General features: G+C 57.1%; 1 protein-coding gene across 1 annotated transcript; it reads right to left on the bottom strand.

Moving 5' to 3' along the window:
• Positions 1 to 555: 555 nt before the first annotated feature.
• SLC30A9 (solute carrier family 30 member 9) lies at positions 556 to 22816 on the bottom strand. The gene is made up of 18 exons (XM_029076754.1): positions 22711 to 22816; positions 14339 to 14509; positions 13453 to 13515; positions 12185 to 12284; positions 11005 to 11097; positions 10526 to 10608; positions 8742 to 8800; positions 8381 to 8448; positions 6649 to 6751; positions 6424 to 6479; positions 5695 to 5830; positions 5289 to 5328; positions 4523 to 4594; positions 4315 to 4422; positions 3134 to 3299; positions 2908 to 3037; positions 2519 to 2632; positions 556 to 2108 (listed from the first exon to the last, which is right to left on the bottom strand). Exons 1-18 carry the CDS (start codon positions 22778 to 22780, stop codon positions 2064 to 2066), a joined length of 1677 nt encoding a protein of 558 aa, XP_028932587.1. The 5' UTR covers positions 22781 to 22816; the 3' UTR covers positions 556 to 2063.
• Positions 22817 to 22854: the final 38 nt, after the last annotated feature.

The raw sequence follows: 22854 nt of genomic DNA, 5'->3' as shown, positions 1-22854 counted from the left end.
CCCACAGACAGAACAAGAACACTTGGAGAAGGACGGGGGCAGCTTAGGTGCAGCTGGGGCCTTTTTTCAAAATTAAGTGGCTGTGAGAGGGAAGAGATTCAACCAGGACAATAATTATGGTATTCGTAAAGCGCTTACTATGTGCAGAGCACTGTTCTAAGCGCTGGGGTAGACACAGGGTAATCAGCTTATACCACGTGGGGCTCACATTTTTTAATCCCCATTTTGACAGATGAGGTCACCGAGGCCCAGAGAAGTTAAGTGACTTGCCCAGGGTCACACAGCAGACAAGTGGCAGAGCCGGAGTTAGAACCCACGACCTCTGACTCCCAAGCCCGGGCTCTTTCCACTAAGCCACAGTGCTTCTCACAACACCTAAGGTGTTTGTTTAGCTGTAACATCTCTGCCCCTTTCACCATCCAAGCTTCTCTGCCCGCCTCCGTCCGCCCCCCTCCCTTTCTCAGCAAGAGGGGGATGGCCCTGCCATTCCCTCGAGTGCAGGTTGTGGGGACTGGAGCCAGAGCTCAGCAGGAAAAACCACTCTGACTCCACGTGTTTGCCGTCCTCTCAGATTTATTTTCATTGTGGATGGAGGAATGAGCAGGTCACTGCGTCTCCTGTCCCAATTCACGCAGCGACTTTAACAGACAGCAAAGTTTTCATGGGTGATGGGGTCCTGCTAGAATGGGAAATTCAACTGCATTTTGGGTCACGTTAACTAACCCACTCTTGGACTTGTCCTCCTAAACGCTCCACAGCCAACGGCCACTGGGTCCCAAGCTTGTCTCTAAACTTTCTTTTGGAGGATTTCCTCCCCAGACAGGATGGCCAATCTTCCCAGAGCAGGGGCTCTCGCCCACCACGGTAAGTTCTTTAAGCCTGGGCAGGGGCGGGCCCTGTCTTCTCTCGTTCACCGGATGCATGGGCTGACCCTGGGGGGCTTCAGCTTTCATTTTTCTCTTTGCTGAGCAGAGTGGGCAACTCGCCCCGCTGCCATCTGCTGGTCTGTGCCCAGCCCCCGCCCGGAGCCCGATGCCCAAACTGAGGAGTGCACGTCCCTCTCTTTCCTCTATCCCCCCCACCCAGCCCCGCCGTTACAGCAGGCCCACACGACCCTGAGGAGATCCAGACGCCCGCATACAACCCCGTGGTCCCGGCCGGGTTCTCCCAGCGAGCCAGAGGAGCAGAGCAGGTCCCGGGCGGGGGGAGTGACATCGGGGAAACATGGAAGCCTCAGGACGGAAGCGAAGGGCAGAGGCAACGGTCACACCGGGCCCGTCCGCCTAGCCCCATTGGAGCGTGCAGCCGGACTCTGCCCGAGAGGCTACCTGAGGTGCACGGGGAAGGGCCAGAGAAAACGGTCTCCGCAGTTGCTGCTGCCCAAACTGAAACCCCAGACTGCAGGCCTTCTAATCTCATTCCTCTAATGGCGTCCTGGGGCGCTGGCCCCGGGAGACAGAGGAATGGCTGCCTCCGGGACCGCTATCGGTGCCTCCGCTGCTTCCCTCTGTCCCCTTGCCACGAAGAAACAAATGCATCTTAGATTCACGCCGCCAAGGCCTCTGCTTAAATAAATTAAAAATATATTGTCTTCCCATCTGAAAAATTATAAATATTCCTAGAATGTTTTACAGAGCTCATTAACGCCTCGCGCAAGCCCACGAGGGACCCTTTGGCCCCACGCTCCGGGCGGCGGGGAACTAAACCAGAAAGAGGAAGGGCGGATGGGGCCGTGGAGGCCAGGCCGCCGGATTTCGCTTTCAGGACCAAGTTCCCGGATCGCCGTGGAACGGGGGAGGCGGGATGCGTGGCCCGGCACCGGCAGAGGGAAGCACCCACGGCTGCAGGTGAGAGGGGCTGGAGCGTGGAAATGTCAGAGAAAACAGCAGGGAGCTCGTCTCCCTGCCTGGCCGAGACCCTTTCCAATCGAGCCCCGGGGAAGTCTCCCGGGGGCCCCGGCCACCGACCTGAGCCCCACGGTTGCGGGCCGGGCTCCCGGGAAGGAGAAGGAGCAGGTCCAAGGGGCCGGGCACGCTGAATGCCACCGCGCACCCCTGTCGTGTCTACAGTATCTCCAGGTCGACGTGCCGGACCTCGGGGTTCCGTTTCTGAAAGGGAACATTTGTTACGGTCAGACAGTGCGGGGAGGTGCTCGGCTGGGGACCAACCTCAACTGACGAGCGAGAAGTAGTACAGTCTAGTGGGAAGAGCAGGGGCTGGGAGGGGCTGTGGGTTCCCGGTGTGTGCCCTCGGGCAAGTCGAACTGCTCTGGGCCCTAATTCCACCTCAGTATAAGGTGACGACAGTAATCCCTGCCTGCTCTACCCTGTCCCACAGGAATGCTATGAGGAATGAACCAAATCATGGTGGTGAGTGTGTCAAACCTTTCTAAAGGAGCCCTCCCCCTCCTTCTCAGCTCCCCTCGCCCTTCATCAACTGGTGTGGGGTTCTGGTGTCACCTCCCCAACACCCGTCACAGGGGAGAGCGACCAGCTGCACAAGCCTGGCCGCCTCTTACCTTCAGCTCCTTCTCCAGCCGGTCGATCTCCGCTCCCAGGGTATCGATAATGTTCTCTCCGTGCCGCAGCATAAAGGTTTCTAATTCCTCGAGGGTCTTCACTCCCTGGATCTCCTGTGGAACGGAGAAGTTGGAGGTTAGCAGCCGGGCAGCACCCTCCTTCCTGAGAGTCAAATGTATCTCGTTGCACCCTTGGGCACCTGCAGGGGCTGCCTGGATTTACACTCAAGGTTTGTTACTGAACCGATTCAAAAGGGGATGTGGGAAGCAAAACTAAGGTGCTTCTTCCCTTACAACGTACCCGTCCCTTAGCGCCCTCCCCTCGCCCCAACCCCCCGGTCGGGGTTCTCTAAGCTCTCCCTCCCACGGAAGGCCACCAGGCAGCGTACCTGCAGCATCTGGTCAATGTCTTGCTTCTCCAGGTAGGAGCGGGTCACCACGCGTCCGTCAAAATCTACCTCTGCCTTGAAGCGTACCTTGCCCAGGCCCAGGTCCGTGGCTTTGACGTCGTGGATGGCTCTGATGGGGCACGGTCAAAGCGGTCAGCCGGCCCCGGCCTCAGCCCCAAGGGCCGGAGCGGCGTCCCTCCCCGTCGCGGCCGGCCCGGCTCCCCACCTGACGGACGGGTCGTTCTCCAGCAGTTCCGTGAGCCGCTGCACCTGATCGGGCTGGATGGAGCGGCCCAGCAAGGCCTCCGTGTTGGTGTAGATGAGGAAGGTGGACACTCCCCCCAGCAGCGTGCCCACGCCCAGTGAGCCCAGGCTGTCGTACAGCGGGTTGCCTACGCAAACACGCACGTGAACACACACACCAAACTCAGTGGCTGGGCAGGGCTGGGAAGGGGAGCGCGTGGGCCCGTCCACCCAGTTCTTGATGCCGGGGCGAGCTCAGGGGCTGCAAGAGGAGGGGCTCAAGAGCGAAAGCAGCAGCAGTTGTCGGTGCTGAGCACCTGCGGGGTAAGGCACTGTACTAAGTACCCACGCACAGGGCTCGTGTCTACATACTTTCTTGTACTCTCCCTAATGTTCAAGACGCTATTCCGCATAGAGAAAGCGCTCAACGAGTACCAGGGATTAACTGATCACTTAGGAGAGTAGAAGAGAAGCACAAGACCTGTTTCTAGCTCACAAGGAGCTTCCACTCTAGTGGGGGGTGGCAGAAATGGGCTCAGTCGAGGGCAACTGGAGCTGCCATTACTGAGATAAGCATTGTCCTGTCTGGGAAATGGAGGTTGGGGGGACTGGACGAGGGAGGGGAGGACCAGGGAGAGGTTCCAAAACAAACCAGGTTGTAGACACCAAGGACATTGGGTTCTGTGAGGACTGGGAAAAACAAAACCGCACCATTCGCCGGAGGTACGTTGTCTCCCTGGCGCCGGCCTGTACCCTCGCCTCAGATGAGCACGTGGCTGGCCCCAGCCCCGTCCCCCACCCCCAGAAAGGAAGTTCCTGGGTCGGGACCATGTCTAATCCCTCTCCCACACTCCTCTAGGGCCCAAGTACAGTGCTCTGCACATAGTGACTGGTTGACAGGTACACACCCTGGGGGAATAGATCCCCAGTTAGTTGCCGGGGGGCGTGCGTGCACGTGGACACATCCAGAACCAGATGTGAACACAGACACGTGCACACGGTACCAAGGCCCAGCCCAATCCCCAGCAGAATGCTGTGGTTCTGCAGAGGAACGGGGGGCAACTGTGGGGCAGCAGCTGCAGGGCCTGTCGGCGGGATGCTGTTGCTGCTGGGTGACCCTGTCCAGAGAGTAGGCAGATCCCAGGAGGGGCGTGAGCGGCATACCTGTGAGGGACGTGAGGCCCATGCAGGTGGCAGCCAGCAGCACCCCCAGTACGGCCGCCGTGTCTTCCAGCAATACCACGTTCGTGCTGGGATCGCGGGCTTCCATCACTAGGGAGAAGGGAAACCGGGTGGTTGAGAAAGCCCAACTGGCCTCCGAACCCAAAGGTTCAGAACGGCCGCGGTCTCCGGGGGCCTCTCCACCACGTACCGTACTTGTAGAAGGTGGTGCCCTTGGCCCGGGCACTCCGCCGGAGTTCATTGATGGCCACCAGAAGCGTCGCTTTAAGAAAAGCAGATCTGAAGCAGGCTGCGCTTCCCCCCCCACCCAGCACCAACAGCCCACACTGCTGGACTCAGGCTAGGTGAAAGCAGAACCACCGTGGCCCCGGCCAGGCCCCGTTTCCTCCCCTCTGGCTCGCTCGCTGCCTCAGACACCAGCCTCAGAGAGGCCCAAGGAGCATCAAGGCCTGAGGGGAAGGGGGAAGCGCCGCAGGGGCCACTGGCGGGAGGGGCTCCAGAGGCCGAGAGCGGCAGCCCGGCCTACTGCCCCGAAAGAACCACCTCCCTGCTTCATCCGCGAAACCCGGCGGTTTGGGACCAGGGTTCCCAAAGGGAATCTGAAATGTTGGCTACCAAGCGCCACTCCTGGCCCTTCATCACACGTAACCACGGAAGCAGGGCCTGGTGGAGCAAACATAGGGTAGGGAGCTGCAGCTCAGCTACTGGGCCTGCTGTGTGACCTCAGGTAAGACACGAAACCTCTCCAGGTCTCATGGGCGAGTCGGGGCAAGACCCCCAGCTCTCCAGACTGGAAGCCTCGCGCCAGAGACGGTGTCCCACGTGACTCCCAAACCAACCCCGGCGCTCGGCCCAGTGTTTGGCTGAGGGGACGTCGCCACGTCGGAGAAACGCCCCAACAGCCGGCTCCCCCTCTGAGCCTACCCCGGAAGTCAGGAGGTCGGGACCGCACGTACCTCCTTCAGACACCAGGGATCCTGCCAGGATACAGTAAGCCTGTGGTGGAGAATCAGACATCTTGCTGCTGAATCATAACAGGGACTGGACCCCATCAACCCCCGCCCATCGATACCGGGCCAGCCTGGGGGTTGAAAGCCCCGAGACCCCGGCTGGAGGCTCTTCAGGACTGGGAGGCTGGTAGTTCTTTGTCCCAGTGGGAAAATGGGCGGCCCCAGGAGTCAGCCTCTCCGTCACCCACTTCTTGTTCGCCCCATCCTCCTGCCAGGAATGCCCTCCCCCTTCCCAGCTAGGGGCAGACCGCTGCTCGCTGACTGGGAAAGGGGAGGGAGCCGAGGGTAGCGAGCGGCTGGGGAGGCGGCGAGGCCCCGGACGGACCGTCCTGGGCCCCGGAGGCCGACTTACCCACAGGAGGGACTCGATGGGCTGTGGGTTCAGCAGCCCCATGACTCCGTGGTACCAGGACAGCCCGGCCCCCATCATGAAAATCCCCACCCCGCTGATGAGGGAGGCGATGTAGCGCATATTCGAGAAGCCGTACCTGTGAGGACACCGGGAGGGGGCTGCTGGGTCGGGGACTGTGCTGCTCCACAACCTCCCACACTCGACACCCTGCACTCACTCCCCGCCCTACACACGCTCCATACCTGCACACGGTCCATCCCCTGCATATCCTCCACATCCTGTACCCACAGCACCCACTCCACACCCTCACACACTCCATATCCTCCATATGCCCCACCTTCTCACACCCTGCACATGGTGCATACCCTCCTGGCACTCCATTCGCTTCACACCTACCAACGCTCCACTCCCTCCGTACGTTCCTCACAAATCCAGTCCAAAAACCAGGGAGAAGCGGAACACGCTCCAGGTTTCTTGACAACCCAGCAAACCAACCCTACTCCCGAACACGTTTTCTAATCCCTCCCTCCTCCACTCAACCTGTCAATCTAATCTGGCTGCCCTGATATGTGGCTTGCCAGCTGCTGAGCAATTAATCTATTTTTACAACTGCATTCAGAGAGTTAATAAAGAGGCACTCAGACTTCTAATAGCAGCCCTCGGTCTGTACAACTGGGAAGGTGAGAGGGGAAGGGGTGGGAGGGGGAGACAGAGAAGGCGCGGGCTTACGGGTGACTGGGGTCCGGGGTCCGGATGGACTGGCTGATCCCCAGCGCGAGTAAGGCCTGTGCGGGAGAGGAGAGCAGCGGTCAAGGCGCAAGGGCCACGGGAGCTTTTAGGAGGACCAGCCCCCACTAAGGACAAACAGCTCCATCCTTATCACAGTGACCAGTGGCGGAGGGTGGGGGTCCCGGCAGCCCCGGGTCGCTCCGGCCGGCGAGGGCGGCCTCTCACCTGGTTGCATGTGTCGGACAGGGAGTGGACGGCCTCCGAGAACATGCTCGCTGACCCCGTGTAGACCCAGGCAAGCAACTTGAAGAAGAAGTTCAGCCCGTTTCTGGGGAGGAAAGGGAACAAAGCAGTGAGCTCCCTGGCGGGATGGAGTTCACAGAATCAGAAAGGGCGTGGGCAGAGAGAAAAAGGAATGAATACGAAGAGGAACAACAGTAATCATGGTATTTGATAAGCACTTATTCTGCCAACCACATATCTGCCAACTCTGTCACAGTGTAATAATAATAATTATGGTATTTGGTAAGTGCTTACTATGTGCCGGGCACTGTTCTAAGCACTGGGGTAGATACAAGATAATCAGGTTGGGCATAGGGCTCACAGTCTTAATCTCCATTTTACAAAGGAGGGAACCGAGGCACAAAGAAGTTAAGTAACTGGCCCAACGTCACACAGCAGAGAAGTGGCAGAGCCGGGATTAGAACCCATGACTTTCTGCTTGTACTATTCCAAGCTCTTAGTATGGTGCGCTGCCCACAGTGATTGATCCATCCATGGACAAGGGTCTACGCTGGGTAACTGGTGGAGAGTCAGGGATGTTGGTCATCCATGCTGGGAGAGAGTTGGGGTTGGGGAGGGGAGAGTCGGGGGTGTGGATAGTCCATGCTGGGTCAGTGGGGAACAGTCAGGGAAGGAGAGACAGAGTCCTGGGCAGAGTGGCAATGACGCTGATCAGGGGTTGTCACCCATTGCTTCGTGGCTACATCCCAGAAGAGGGTGGGGAGAACCCACATGCCCACTCTAAACTTTCCACTCTTCCTTGGGCCGCCCCACCCCTTTCCCGAAGATAAACCTCAGACCCCAGCCTTTTGCCCCCTCTCCTCTCTGAGGCAAGGAGCACCCAAGAGCCCCCTTCCCCCCACCCAAAGGGAAGTCCACACCCCCAGACAATGAGCAGCCCAGCTGAGGTAAACAACATAATCAGCCCCAACGTCCTTTCCGGCTGCCTCCTTGCCAGTTTCCTCCCGACATCCCTGTGAGGGGGGCTTCTGGCGCCTCCTCCTAGTGATGGATGAGGCTTCCCCAGGACGGTATGGGGGGCGTGGAGGCAACGAGTGCCCATATAGAGGGCTGACATGGGAAGGCAGGGCAGTGACTGATGGGCGAGTAGTAGAGGGGAGAGTGGGAGGGCAACTGGGCCCAGACCAGGGGGTGGAGATAATAATAATAATAATAATAATGTTGGCATTTGTTAAGTGCTTACTATGTGCCGAGCACTGTCCTAAGCGCTGGGGTAGACACAGGGAATCAGGTTGTCCCACGTGGGGCTCACAGATGGGTCAGGGACACTTTCACATCCGGACAGGAGTGTGCTTGCCCCAAAGTGCACGTGTGCGAGCATGCACACACACCAGCAACCACCCCCTCTGAGACCCAGTGGTTCCCAAAGCAAACTGAACTTGGTCACCCCAAATTATAAAGCTCAAGAGGTTCTGCGCCAATCCCCAAACACACCCCAGAAGCAGACGGAGGTGTGGGGAGGCGACAGGCAGCCCTCTGGTAAACAAGCCCAGAAGAACAGAGCTCAGGAGTCAACAACCGGAAAAAGACAGGCCAATCCCCCTCCAGCGGCAAAGTCCCACATCGGTCCGCTCCGCCGGGGGACTTCTGGGATGCGCACAATCCAACCCCGATCTGATTTTTCCCCCAGACAGCTTTGCTTTCCCAAACTTACATGCAAATGGCCACCATGACCACTTTTCCCGGTCCCTTCAGAAACAGGGATGTCATCCTGGACCGAGGCTGAAAGACAAGACGACCAGCGGGGTGACAGGAAGCCGAGATGCCCGCAACCCTGCCCACGAACCAGATGGTCCCTGTCAGTGAGTGTTGGAACAGGCTCAGGGCCTGGGGGAGGGATCCTGGCAGAGGGCGGCCCCTCCCACGGCGAAGCAGGATCCCAGCTCCCTCTCCCCGACACTACAGTGGTCCCAAGCACAGGAAGCAGGCAGAGCTATAAAGGCGGGGGGTGGTTCTCAGCTACCTCCAGGAAGACCGTGCCCAGGGGAGAGGGCCTTGGGCCCCCCGCCCCTCACCTTGGTGTTCCCCAGGAAGTCTTTGTATTCTTTCAACACCTTCTGGTTCTGGAACAGCCCTGCGGGGAGACATTCCGGCAGTGGGAGACGTGCCCGTTCTGGAGTCGGCCACTGCCCCGTGGCTCCGGTCAACAGCAGGCTGAAGGTGGGCGGCTACGACCCCTCACAGAGTGGAGCGGACCAACGAACGGTACCTCGGGCCATGTGGGCTGGCACCGGATCCACCCCAGGGACCAGTTCCCCCAGGGCCCAGCTGGAACTGGAAACCAGAGCATCCCTGCCATCCCTCCCCAGAACAGTCCCTGGAAAGGGTCTCTGCCCCCGGGACCCTGCTGCTCTCCTGGAAACTTCTTGCTCCCAATAACCCTTTCCCCCGACAATGCCCCCACCCAGGACCTCGGGCACAGGGAACAATGTAGGTTGTGAGTTGGACTGCCCGTAGTCATGCAAAAGGAGAAAAAGATGGATTGTGATGACTATGTGGAGACCTCAAAAGTGGATACCAACACCCAGAAAAGCTCCAGTCATTCCCTGGGGAAGCCCTCCCACGCCAGCCCTGAACGCTCAGTGACCTCATCTGTCAAATGGGGATTAACTGTGAGCCTCACGTGGGACAACCTGATCACCCTGTATCTACCCCAGCGCTTAGAACAGTGCTCGGCACATAGTAAGCGCTTAACAAATACCAACATTATTATTATTATGCTGGGAGTGGCCACGGAGAGCTGAGTCATCAGGGAGCTGGTAGGGCAGCCATCTCTGCTGTGGGGCACAGCACACTTCCTTGCCCACATGAGTCGGGCTGGAGGGAATCAATCAATCAATCAATCATTTTTACTGAGCGCTTACTATGTGTAGAGCGCTTGGGAAAGTACAGTGCAAGAGAATTAGCAGCCATGTTCCCTGCCCATAACGAGCTTACAGTCTAGAGGAACCCCCACGACTGTCCATCTCCAGGCGTGGAGATGCAGGATGCCAAAGGCTTGGGAGGAGAGACTTTAAGGAATCAAAGAGGGACCGCAGGGAGTGACTGCCTGGAATTCATCTCTAGTCAGCCAATGGCAGGAAGACCTGACACCACAATGAGCAGTCGGAGGTCGGGGAAAGAAACAGAATGAGACATACAGAGACAGAGACTGTGGAGAGAAAGAGAGAAAGGCACACACGTATGTAGATGGGGGAGGCTGAGGCACTGGTCTCCCTCTGGCCTACAGCCTGCTCGCTGCGGCTGCCGTCCGCCCACCCGAGGGGCCCGCGGGGTCCTTCTTCTTCAACGTCAGCCCCCAACAATCCTAACCTTGGGTCTCATTAGCTTGTAAACGCTGACACCCGCCAAACAGAGCCGAGCGATGGGGACAGAACGCCGCCGGGCCAGGCGTCCTTCACAGCTCCAGAGGGGAATCGCCCTTGGGAGCCGGGCTCCCTCGGCCAGAACCAGAACTGCCCAGCGCGGCTGCTCACAGATGGCTCAGGTTTCGGAGGCTTGGGTCATCTGGATTCACGGAGCCAGGGGTGCTGGCCCGGCAGTGGTAGAACCCCACAGGGGAGAAGTCCAGCAAGAAGTTTTTCCATGCCCCAAAACCCTAGTGACTACCTCCCTCTCCTCCCCCATCTCTCCTCCCCGATCTCTCCTCCCCGACTGTCATCCCTCAATGCCTGCATTGTGGGCTGAGGGGTCACGATCAGGGAGACGTGCCCACGCCAGAAACAGCCCCCAGTTCCCTGCTACACTTGGGAAAAGAAGCCCTGCCATACAGCTGGCCGCTCAGACAGACTCTACTTACTTTCTCTGTATTCTCGCTCGGCTTCTTTCCGCAGCTTCCTCTCCCGGGCCAGAGCCTCTGGGCTACCCCAGATTTCCAGAGACCTGAGGGCGGGTACACACGTGCACGCACTCAGTGAATAAATATAACATTTTCCCACAATCTCACATTTCTAGAACCCCAGGAGCCATCTGGAGAACAGCAGGGTCACCGAGGCTCAGACCCCTCTCGGGAAACCCGCCCGACTGCAGGGAATTCTGCTCTGGTCCTGAGCACCTTATGAGGAACGTGCGGTTATTTTCCCCACCAGGGCCGGCAACGTTAAGGGAAGAACGCTGTGCAAATAGACTTCCAGGCCCATGGGGAACAAGTCCTCGGCCCAGGGAACCCTGCCCATCTGCTCTAAGTCCGGGTCAGCCTTTGCGCCCATGATTCCCCTTCCGTCCATCAAGCGTGCCCCCCACCTGGTCAGCCGGCGAGCCCGGTGAGGGGCCTCTTACTTGGCCTCTACGTCGGACCGCAGGTAAACAGTGAAGGACTCGGTGTCCTCATGGGGGCTCCGTTGCCTGATTTTCCGCAGCTGCTCCAGGTCACTGTGGGAAGCGGCGAGTTACTGGATGCTGAGGGGCCATTGGGGTTTTACCAGCGCCCAGTGTCCCCCATCCGTTCCTCCCATCCCCCCAGGGCTGGGACCCTCCCCTTCATGGGGCTTAGAGAGAGGGAGAGAGAGAGAGATACACAAAGAGAATGAGGATCAGAGAAATCCTTCCTTGGGCACAGACAAAGCAAGGGGTCAGAGCTGCGGTCAGGACACCCCTCCCTGAATAAGAGCCCCAGGACATGGGAATGGGGCACAGAGAACCCTGGAGGTTCGGCTGCTGAGCTGAACCCAGCCTGAACTGCTCGAGCCCGGGCTAAAGTTCGGTGGGGTGATGGGCAGGCTGAGGGTGGTGGAGGCCATGATGGAGGAAGTGGGGGAATAGGCAAGGGGTCGGGTGAAAGCAGACAAGCCGAAAAAGTGGTCTGCGATGGATTCTGACCTCCAGGCCCTGAGTCTGGAGGCCGAGCCCAAGAAAGCCTATTCCTGTTTCTGTAGACTGTAAGCTTTTTGTGGGCGGGTAACATGTTAATCAACTCTGTTTTACTGTACTCTCCTGAGTGCTTAGCGTTGTACTCGGCAAAAAGTCAGCGCTCAATAAATACCACTGACTGATTTGAGAATTCAAGCTGAACAGGTTCCAGCCCCAGACTGTCTCCCTGTTGACCCACCCAACAGAACCCTGACCCCAGCCCTTAAAACCCCCCCAGGCCGGTGGCTATGGGGTCTGTCCCCAGAGTCCCCCATCTGACAGGACAACGGTGTCGAAGGGAGGGCTGAAGTTAATAAAACAGGCAGGGTCTAGAGCTAATAATAAAGTGGAAAAGGGATGGGAGGCTGGAGTCAGTGGGAGGAGGGACCCCCCCTCCCCGGGAATCGCACCTCCAGAGAATCTGGTGAACTGGGAGTGGACCCAGGGACGGGGACGGCGGCGGAGGATCCCCCACTGTTCAGAAGAAGGGAACAAACTGCTGCCTACATCCCGGCTCCAGAGAGAGCTCCGAGCCACCATCCCAAGGAGAATGTGTACGCGCTGCTGAGGGGAAGGGACGGACAGGGGGGACGGGACAACGGACGGGTACCTGGTTTTCAGGCAGAATTCATTTATTGCTCGGACGCCGGTGATGAAGTTGTTCTGGGTATACTTTGGTCCATAGTCTCTCTTCTTGAGGACGGCTTTGACTGAAATAATAACGACGGTATTTTTGAAAGTGCTTACTACGGACCAAGCACCGTGCGAAGATAATCAGGTCAGACACAGTCCCCCTCCCACATAGGGCTCACAGTCTAAAAGGGAAAGAGAACAGGTGCTGAATCTCGATTTTAAAGATGAGAGGAAACTGAGGCCCAGAGAACTGAAGTGCCTTGCCCAAGGTCACACAGCAGGGAAGGAGTGGAGCCGGGTTTAGGACCCAGGTCCTCTGACTCCCAGGTCTGGATCTTTTCACTAGGCCCCACTGCTTCTTGAAAGCAAATGCCAAAGGACTGGTTTGGGGCACATGAGGGAGGAGAGTACCCCCCAACCATACCTAGGAATGGAGACTCAGTCCCTCTCCCTGAGAAACTGAGGGTTCCCCACTGTGTCTGTCTGGAAGAGGAAATTGGAGTTCCTGTTCTGGGCAAAGTCTCTTGGGAAACGGGAGGGCTGAGCTCTCGCCGTGCCACCCCTCCCCGCCTGGCACGGTAAGCTGCGCGGCACCGGGCTGGGCACCTGGAATTCACTGTTGGCTTCCAGAAGTGGCAGGAGCCCACTTCGGAGTTTGCCATGTTTGGGGGCAGGAAGTTGGAGGGCTTCTACAAGCCCAGATTTTGGAGGCAGGGTCCAGGCAACCAGGCGGTCCCAAGCCTTGCAGCCCCCCAGGTGATATTTCAAGGCAGAGGGAAACGACTTTCTCTGCCCTCTGTGCTGGGGGAGGCCGTGAAGGATTCGGGAGGGTCACGGGCAAAGACGATTCCAGGAGAGGAAAGGCATGGCTCATTTTGCCTGGGCCTTTTCGTCCAGTTGCCCCGAGTCAGTCCGCTGTTTAGCAGCTGCCCCCTGTCCTCTTCCAGGCAGGGCCGGTGCCCAGCTGACTGCTCCCGGAGCGTGAGGTCCCTGTGTGCCAGACCTCAGGGGGATGGCTCTTGGGCCGGGTGAGCTGTGGTCACAAGCACCGTCCCTTGAGAGACGGCCGCTTAAAACCCTGGGAAAGGGACGGTTCCCCGGGGAAAGGCTGATGCTATATATTCCGCCCACACACCCTTCCCTTTCGCACAGCCAACGAAGGATATTCACAAATTCCAATTTTGAAAAGTGTCTTAAAAGTTCACCCCCGGCTATGGGAGAAACAGAAGTGGGGCTGGGGTGTACCTCTGACTTGGAGAGGTTCCTGCTTGATAAGTGGCGTCTGGAGTCCCGCGATGGCGTCCTGAGCTGAAAAATTGCACAAGAACTTTGGGTTAAGGCACATTTTCAACAGTGCTTTTAAAACCTCCTCTGAAGTGTCGCTTTGCCCCATCAGTTTTCAGGCTTGAACACTGGCTGGTGAGCGGGTGTTCCCTTGGCCGAGAACACGCAGCTAGCTGTCCAAAGCCCGGCCCTGTGGAAGAGCTGCCATGGGCTCGCCTCTTCACCTGTCCCAAGCGCCCGGCCCAGGACATCGCCACCCCAAAATGGGCATGGGTTTGTGCCCGGCCAGCCACTGCCGTGGGTTCCACCCGGCTCTGCAGCGTGATCCCGACCCCCACCGTGGGGGCTCCCAGAGCTTTGCGGACAGGAGACTCTCACCCGTCCTCTGCATCCCCGCCACAGGCCCAGTGGCCCCGGCTCCCCGCAGGAAGACTTTGGAGTTGTAGCCTTTACAGCACCCTCCCCTCAACCCCCAGGGTGAATAAGAAGTGGCAAATCAGCTCCGGCTCCACAGGAGGACAGCCCTGGGGAGAACTGAAGGGGCCCCTCCAGAGGGAAGATGGACAGGGAAGAGGAGAAAGCCCCTCGGCCCCATCCATGGAGTGCATTACCTGGCAGTCTAATAGGGTGGGGGGTGCTCAGTTCAGCCTCCACCTGCTAGGACCAGGGTGGAGGACCAGGACCCTCTCTAGGGGTGGGCAGCTGAGACACCCAGAAGCCGCGATTTGACCCCCAGGCACCTAAACCAACCATAGGGGAGACCCTAACCCCCTCCCCCGATCCCTGACCCCTTGCACCCTGGCCCTCGCACTGGCACTCGCCCAACGCCCGCCCCAAGACCACTCACCCAGATCAGACATGGGGGTGCTGGCTTCTGGCGGAGGAGCTCGAACTTTTGGGGTAGCAGGGCCACTTTTCACTCCATCGGAGGAATAGACGCGGAAGTGGCCAGGCGGCCAGAGGCAGCCGTGCAGAGGGACGTTGGCCAGGCTCACACACAACCCCGAGCTCAGCCATCCTGGGGAGAGAGGGAAAAGATTTTCGGCATTGCTGAAGTTGCCACGGAAGTTGCCTTGGTTCCCAAGGCCTGGGGAGGCTCAACAGCGGCAGGACGGTGCCACGTGACGGACGATAAGAGCCCCAGCCCTCCACCACCTCAGCTCCAGACAGTCGTCTACCTGACGACTCAAGGAAACACGCGTCCTTAATTGCTGAAGGAAATATCCACCAACTGGACAACTGTGCCAAAACCACCCACTTCTTCCCCACGGGGGCTCCCCAGAGTCATCTCCCCGCAAGGGGATGGAGTCCGCTCTCCAGACGTGTGCTCATTTAGACCAGGCTACAGATTCCGGGGTCACAATTGGGTCTGGCTGCTTTCATGCCAAAGCCAAAGCATGAGAGGACACCCGGCCCAGATCTGAGCCAGGACGGGGCGGAGAGGAGGATAGCCACTGAGAGAGAGCCCAGGGCCGCCAAAATCCGGCACAGGGTCTCCGCGGCCCTTGTGGTTGAAGCAGAGAGCCGGGGCCACCGTTATCCGACACAGGGTCCCCGCAGCCAGAGGTCACAACAGAGAGCCCGGGGCTGCCAGCATGCAGCACAGGGTCTTTGCGGCCACAGAGGTCGGAGCGGAGGGCCCAGCACCGCCACTGCCCGGCACTGGGTCCCCACGGGCACAGAGGTCCCGGGGCCAGGACGGGGCAGAGATCTTGAGGTGAAGAGGGCCCATGCCCCACCTCGACCTGCCCCCTCACTGGAGCTGTCACTGAGTCCGGGCCAGGGCCACACTCGGTACATGCCCCTACTCTTCCCACCTGGTTTCGTCTTCATCGACTCTCCCACCTGCCCCTCTCTGCACCCCACCCAGTGCTCCCGCAAACAGCTCTCACCCGAAAACCTCCTGTGGCCCCTATGCTGAGGCCAACGTCCACTTGGCCCTAACCAGCCCCCCACATTCGGGGTTCCTTTCCATTATGGGCCACCGCTGCTGTGCCACTGCCACTTTAAGCCGGACTCTCTGCCACTTGGTTTGGCCCCCTACAATCCTTTACCCCCACCCCCCAACACACTCCCGGCTCTCAGACACGGCCAGCCTGGGGAGGTGGCTAATAATTATTTAGGTCACCGGGGGCTGAGCCAAAGTCCGGAGGCCCAAGGAATCCGAAAGCAGTTTGGAGGAGGCAGGAGAGGCATCACCAGCATAGTTCAAACACCACCGGGGCTGCCCATCCTCTCCCGAAAGAACTGAGGTCATTTAGGCTGAGAAGACCCTTCTAAACAGCTACTGCGGATAAGGGACTGATATTTTTTGAAAATGAAATACAGGAAACCCAGTCCTCTTTTATTTCATCGAGGACTGACCACTGATCATACATTTCCACTTCAGCGTGCACACGCACACACCCTTCCAGCCCTCCATGTCTTATAATAATGATGATAATCAGGTCGTCCCACGTGGGGCTCACAGTCTTAATCCCCATTTTACAGATGAGGTAAAGTGACTTTACCCGAAGTCACACAGCTGACGAGTGGCGGAGCCTGGATTGAGAACCCACGACCTCTGACTCCCAAGCCCGGGCCCTTTCCACTGAGCCACGCTGCTTCAAACCCCTACTGAGATGGCACTGCCTCCAGGAGGCCTTCCCTGATCAACCTCTCCTATCTCTTTCTCTCTTCCTCCCCACCGCCAGCTGCCACTTCAGCCCCGCAGCGTGGCAGACCGTTCGGGGCAGCACATCAGTCCACATTATTATACTCCACTGTTTCCTCCTGTCCCTAGCTGATTTTAGCGTCTGTCTTCCCCACCTTGACTGGAAGCTCCTCGAGGGCAGGCAACTGTGACTACTAACTCCATCGTACTCTCCCAGAAAATACTCGATAAACACGATGGGTTGACGGATTGATTGATTCTGATGGCTCCCCAGGATTGGAAAGCCCAGCCTTCCCGAGTTCCCAAACCTCTGAGGAGAGTCAAGGATCGTGCCATGCAGATGTGACGCCAGGCACATCCATACAAGCTCCAAGCGGGCACTAGGCCGGGCACGTCCCTACAAGGGTTACGAGGATGCTGCGCTAGGCGGGTGCCGGCAAGCAAGCGCTGGGCCCAGCCAAACACGCACCGCACAGGCACGGAACATGTCCACACAAGCGCCAGGTACATCCATACCGGGTAATAGAGAAGCAGCACGGTGGGCACGGGCCTGGGAGTCGGAAGGTCACGGGTTCTAATCCCTGCTCCGCCACTGGTCTGCTGTGTGACCTTGGGCTACACTTGTCTGTGCCTCAGTTACCTCATCTGTAAAATGGGGATTGAGACCGTGAGTCCCACGTGGGACAAACTGATTAGCTTGTATCTACCCCAGCGCTTAGATAATGTTTGGCACGTAGCAAGCGCTTAACAAATACCATAATTATTATTATTATTACCGGGTACATGAATATCCACACAGATGTTCCCGCTGACCTTTCCGCTGTCCACCTCCTCTCGCTCCCCGACTCCAGTGACTTCCTGATCCACCCCACCTCAATCAGACACAACGTTCGAGCTTACCATCCCTATTCACTAGACAATCTCCAGCCTCCCCAGCTCTGAAATTCCACTCTTCAATCACAATCTCCTGACCTGCCTTCTCTCCCAAACACCCCCTCCCGGGAAAATTGTCCTGTTCCTCCACGGAGGCCTCCGATCTCTCGACCCCCTCCAATTTTCCAGAGTCATCATGTCCATTTGGTTTTGATCCCCAACCTACCATCTCTCTAAGCACAAATACACATCTTCAACTCCGCCCTCTCCCACTCCCTTGACGCCGCAGCACCCTCTAGTTATCACCTATCTTCCTCCTACCATTCCTCTCCAAACTCCTTGAGTGAGTTGTTTACACCCGCTGCCTCCACTTCTCCTCCAATTCTCTCCTTGACCTCCCGTAATCTGGCTTCCGTCCCCTCCACTCCTCGGAAACTCAACTCTCTCAAGTTACCAATGATCTTCTTGCCGAGTTCAATGACCCATCCTAATCGTCCTCGTGGAGAGGCAGCGTGGCTCAGTGGAGAGCGCCCGGGCCTTGGAGTCAGAGATCATGGGTTCGAATCTCGGCTCTGCCGCTTGTCAGCGGTGTGACTGTGGGCAAGTCACTTCACTTCTCTGTGCCTCAGTTACCTCATCTGTAAAATGGGGATGAAGACTGTGAGCCCCACGTGGGACATCCTGATTCCCCTGTGTCTACCCCAGCGCTTAGAACAGTGCTCTGCACATAGTAAGCGCTTAACAAATACCAACATTATTATCGTCAGCTGCTTCAACACTGTGGACCAACCCCTTCTGCAAATATTATCTAACTGTGGCTTCGTTGACGCTGTTGTCTCCTGGTCTTCCTCTCTCTCTCTGGCTGCTCGTCAAACGGCAGGGACTGTCTCGATCGGTTGCCGACTTGTTCATTCCAAGCGCTTAGTACAGTGCTCTGCACATAGTAAGCGCTCAATAAATACTATTGAATGAATTCTCCGTCTCTTTTGCAGGCTCTTTCTCCGCTTCCCACTCCTGAACTATGAGAGTTTCTCAGGACTCAGTTCTGGGTTCCCTTCTACACCCTCTCCCTTGGAGAACTCATTCGCTCCCGCGGCTTCAACTACCATCTTGTCGCAAGTGATTCCCAAATCCACATCTCCAGCCCTGATCTTTCTCCTTCTCAACGGCCACGTATTTCCTTCTGCTTTCGGGACACTTCCCCTTGGATCTCCTACTACACCTCCGTGGGCACGCGCCTCTTCCCTGGCACCCCCGGCATTATCCCCGAGTCCTTCCCATTTCAACTTCTATATCCAATACATCAAAAATCCCGTCAAATCTTCCTTCACAGCATAGCGTGGCTCAGTGGAAAGAGCCCGGGCTTTGGAGCCAGAGGTCATGGGTTCGAATCCCGGCTCTGCCCCTTGTCAGCTGTGTGACTGTGGGCAAGTCACTTCACTTCTCTGTGCCTCAGTTACCTCATCTGTAAAATGGGGATGAAGACTGTGAGCCCCACGTGGGACAACCTGATTCCCTTGTGTCTACCCCAGCGCTCGGAACAGTGCTCTGCACATAGTAAGCGCTTAACAAATACCCCAACATTATTATTATTATCTCCAGGATTCTCCCTTCAACCGTCACCACGCCGGCCCAAGCACCTGTCAGACCCCATCTCGACTACCGCATCAAGCAGCTTGGCTCGGATGAAAGAGCAGGGGCCTGGGAGTGAGAGGTCATGGGTTCGAATCCTGGCTCCGCCACTCGTCAGCTGTGTGACTGTGGGCAAGTCACTTCTCTGTGCCTCAGTTGCCTCATCTGTAAAATGGGGATGAAGACCGTGAGCCCCACGTGGGACAACCTGATTACCCCGTATCTACCCCAGCGCTTAGAACAGTGCTCTGCACCTAGGAAGCGCTTAACAAATACCAACATTAATTAAACCTCTTCACTCTCTTCCCTTCTAGAGTGTAAACTCGTTGAGAGCGGGGAATGTGTCTACGAATTGTTGTAGTGTTCAATAGCATTTATTGAGCGCTTACTATGTGCAGAGCACTGTACTAAGCGCCACTAAGTACAGAGCACTGTACTAAGTGCCCCTAAAGTGTGTCTCCTAAGTGCTCAGTACAGTATTCTGCACCCCCTAAGCAGGCAATAAATACCACCCATCGACTGATTGATCTCTCCAGCCCCTCTCCTCTCCGGTACACGCTTCATTCGGCTGCCCGGGTCATTTTTACTAAAACATCATTCCGCGCAGGGGTCCCCATTCCTCAAAAACCTCCTACGGCTGCCCGCGACAAACAGAACCTATACGGTTCTCACTGGGCGCTATAAGGTCCTCAATCTGCTCTCTCCCCTCCAACCCGGCTCCTCTTCCGCTACAACCCGGCCCGCCCACCTCGCTCCTCCGAAATTCACCGTGCCTCGCTGCTCTCACTGGCGACCCTTTCCTCACACCCTCCCTCCTGCCTGGAATTCCCTCCCCCTTCCCATCTGGCAGACCCCGGCTCTCCCTCTCCTTCCCGCCCTTCTGCAGTCACATCTCCTCCAGGAAGCCTTCCCCGACTACATCCCCGCCTATCCCCCTCACCACCAACTGCCGCTTCAGTCCCTTCGCGTCATCTAGACACCTGCGTCCTCACCGGCCCCTCCCGAGTGACACAGATCTTTAAATTCTGTTGGGTTTTCCCCCCTACCTGGAATTAATTTTAGTGTCTGTCTCCCCTGCTAGATTGTAAACTCCTTGAGGGCCGGGTTCGCGTCTTCTATCTCTACGGTACTCTCCCGGGCAATCCGTACATTGCTCTACAAACAGTAAGCAGAATAAGCTGAAGCGGGGGTGTCGTGAGAAGGGAGAAATAGAGGTAAATAAAGGGAGTTATAATTACAATTTATTGACTGATCGTTCGATATGCGAAAGGGAGTGGAACGAGCAAAGAGGGTGGGGCGGCCACACCCTCCACCTCAAAGCGCTTACCTATGTATCCTTAAATTATATATTATAAATTACTTATTTAATGTTTATCACCCCCCCCCCCCAGGAGAAGCAGCTTGGCTTAGTGGAGAGGGCACGGGCTTGGGAGTCAGAGGTCGTGGGTTCTAATCCCGGCTCCGCCACTGTGTCAGCTTTGGGCAAGTCACTTCTCTGTGCCTCAGTGACCTCATCTGCAAAATGGGGATTAAAACTGTCAGCCCCATGTGGGACAACCTGCTTACTCTGTATCTACCCCAGGGCTTTCAACAGTGCTTGGCACAAAATAAGCGCTTAAGAAGCACCATCATTATCATGATTAGACGGTAAGCTCGCTGTGGACGGGGAATGTGTCTGCCAACTCTGTTATATTGGACTCTCTCGAGCGCTTAGTCCAGTGCTCTGCACACAGTCGGCGCTCATTCAAGCGCTTAGTCCAGTGCTCTGCACATTCATTCAATCGTATTTATTGAGCGCTTACTATGTGCAGAGCACTGGACTAAGCGCTCCGAATGGACAATTCGGCAACAGATAGAGACCATCCCTGCCCAGTGACGGGCTCACAGTCTAGACGATAGTAAGCGCTCGATAAATACGACTGAATGGATCGATACCATTAGAGAAGGAGCGTGGCTTAGCGAAAAGAGCCCAGGCTTGGGAGTCAGGGGTTGTGGGTTCTAATCTCGGCTCCACCGTTTGTCAGCTGTGTGACTTTGGGCAAGTCAGTGAACTTCTCTGTGTCTCAGTGATCTCGCCTGTCAAATGGGGATGAAGACTGTGAATCCCTCGTGGGACCACCTGATGACCTTGTATCCCCCCTCCAGCGCTTAGAATAGTGCTTTGCACATAGTAAGCGCTTAAGAGATACCAACATTATTATCATTGACGCTGATGGCCGAGCGCAGGGGAGAAGAGAAGCAGCCTAATTCAGCGGAAAGAGCCCGGGCTGGGGAGTCAGGGGTGGTGGGTTCTAATCCTGGCTCCGCCACCCGTCCGTTGTGGGACTTTGGGCAAGTCACTTCACTTCTCGGTGCCTCAGTGACCTCATCTGTCAAATGGGGATGAAGACTGTGAGCCTCATGTGGGACAACCTGATGACCCTGTATCTCCCCCAGCGCTTTGAACAGTGCTCGGCACATAGTAAGCACTTAACACCAACATTATTATTATTAATAATAATCCCGGCTCTGCCATTTGTGAGCTGTGTGACTTTGGGCAAGTCACTTGACTTCTCTGGGCCTCCGTGACCTCCTCTGTCCAATGGGGGTGAAGACGGTGAGCCCCACGGGGCGCCTCCTGATGACCTTGTATCCCCCCTCTTCCAGCGCTTAGGACAGTGCGTTGCACAGAGTGAGCGCCTAAGAGATACCAACATTATTATGGACGCTTTCATTCATTCATTCAATAGTATTTCTTGAACGTTTACTAGCTGCACAGCACTGGACTAAGCGCTTCAAAGGTACAATTCGGCAACAGATCGAGGCCATCCCTGCCCAACGACGGGCTCCCAGTCTAATCGGGGGAGGCAGAAAAAAACAAAACATCATAGCGATAAATAGAATGAAGGGGATGGACACCTCGTTAATAAAATAAATAGGGTCATAAATAATATAGACAAATGAGCACAGGGGAGGGGAAGGGAGAGGGGGAGGAGCAGAGGGAAAGGGGGCTCAGGTGATTAGACTGTCATTGGGCAGGGATGGTCTCTCTCTGTTGCCAAATTGAGGAGCAGCGTGGCTCAGTGGAAAGAGCCCGGGCTTGGGAGCCAGAGGTCATGGGTTCGAATTCCGGGCTCTGCCCCTTGTCAGCTGGGTGACTGTGGGCCAGTCCCTTCACTGGGCCTCAGTTCCCTCATTTGTCAAATGGAGATGAAGACTGTGAGCCTCACGTGGGACCACCTGATGACCCTGTCTTTCCCCCAGCGCTTAGCACAGTGCTCTGCACATAGGAAGCGCTTAACAAACACCAACATTATTATTACTTAACTACTCTGTGCCTCAGTGACCTCGTCTGTAAAATGGGGATGAAGACTGCGAGCCTCACGTGGGACCACCTGATGACCCTGTCTTTCCCCCAGCGCTTAGCACAGTGCTCTGCACATAGGAAGCGCTTAACAAACACCAACATTATTACTTAACTACTCTGTGCCTCAGTGACCTCGTCTGTAAAATGGGGATGAAGACTGCGAGCCTCACGTGGGACCACCTGATGACCCTGTCTTTCCCCCAGCGCTTAGCACAGTGCTCTGCGCATAGGAAGCGCTTAACAAATACCAACATTACTATTATTATTCTCTGTGCCTCAGTTCCCTCCTCTGTCAAATGGGGATGAAGCCTGGGAGCCCCACGTGGGACCACCTGCTGACCCTGCCTCTCCCCCAGCGCTTAGCACAGTGCTCTGCACATAGGAAGCGCTTAACAAATACCAACATTATCATTACTTAACTACTCTGTGCCTCAGTGACCTCATCTGTCAAATGGGGATGAAGCCTGGGAGCCTCACGTGGGGCCACCTGCTGACCCTGCCTCTCCCCCAGCGCTTAACAAATCCCAACGTTATTATTATTAAATACAACTGAACGAAGGGATGGCTGTCAGGGGGAGGCTGGTTCCGGGAAGGCCTCCCGGAGGAGGTGAGGTGTGAGGAGGGCGGGTGCGATGGGGGGGGGGGGGGAAGGCGGCGGGCCCCTCCCCCTCGCCCCGCCGGTGGGAGGTTGTGGGGGGGCGGGTCGGGCACTCACCCTGAGCGGGCGCGGGGCGGCGAAGGAGCAGCCGGGCGGGCAGGGGGAGGCGGTGCAGCGCCGCCATCATGGCGCCGGGCCCCGCGGCCCTCCGCCTCCATAGGCCGCCGCCCGCCCGCGCCCCGGGGCAACGGCGCCTGCGCC

This window comes from Ornithorhynchus anatinus, chromosome 12 (genome assembly GCF_004115215.2).
Source record: "Ornithorhynchus anatinus isolate Pmale09 chromosome 12, mOrnAna1.pri.v4, whole genome shotgun sequence".
Taxonomy (NCBI): Eukaryota; Metazoa; Chordata; class Mammalia; order Monotremata; family Ornithorhynchidae; genus Ornithorhynchus; species Ornithorhynchus anatinus.
Note: the sequence above shows the minus strand (reverse complement) of the source record. Positions and strands in the feature narration are given on the sequence as shown.

Excerpts from the sequence above, each read along its gene's own strand:
- SLC30A9 (XM_029076754.1), bottom strand. The coding sequence starts at position 22,780 with ATGATGGCGGCGCTGCACCGCCTCCCCCTGCCCGCCCGGCTGCTCCTT. Across the intron at positions 8,449-8,741 it reads ACTTCCTGGGGAACACCAAG|CCTCGGTCCAGGATGACATC; the intron begins GTGAGGGGCGGG and ends CTTGTCTTTCAG. Across the intron at positions 5,831-6,423 it reads ACCCCGGACCCCAGTCACCC|GTACGGCTTCTCGAATATGC; the intron begins GTAAGCCCGCGC and ends GTGTCCTCACAG.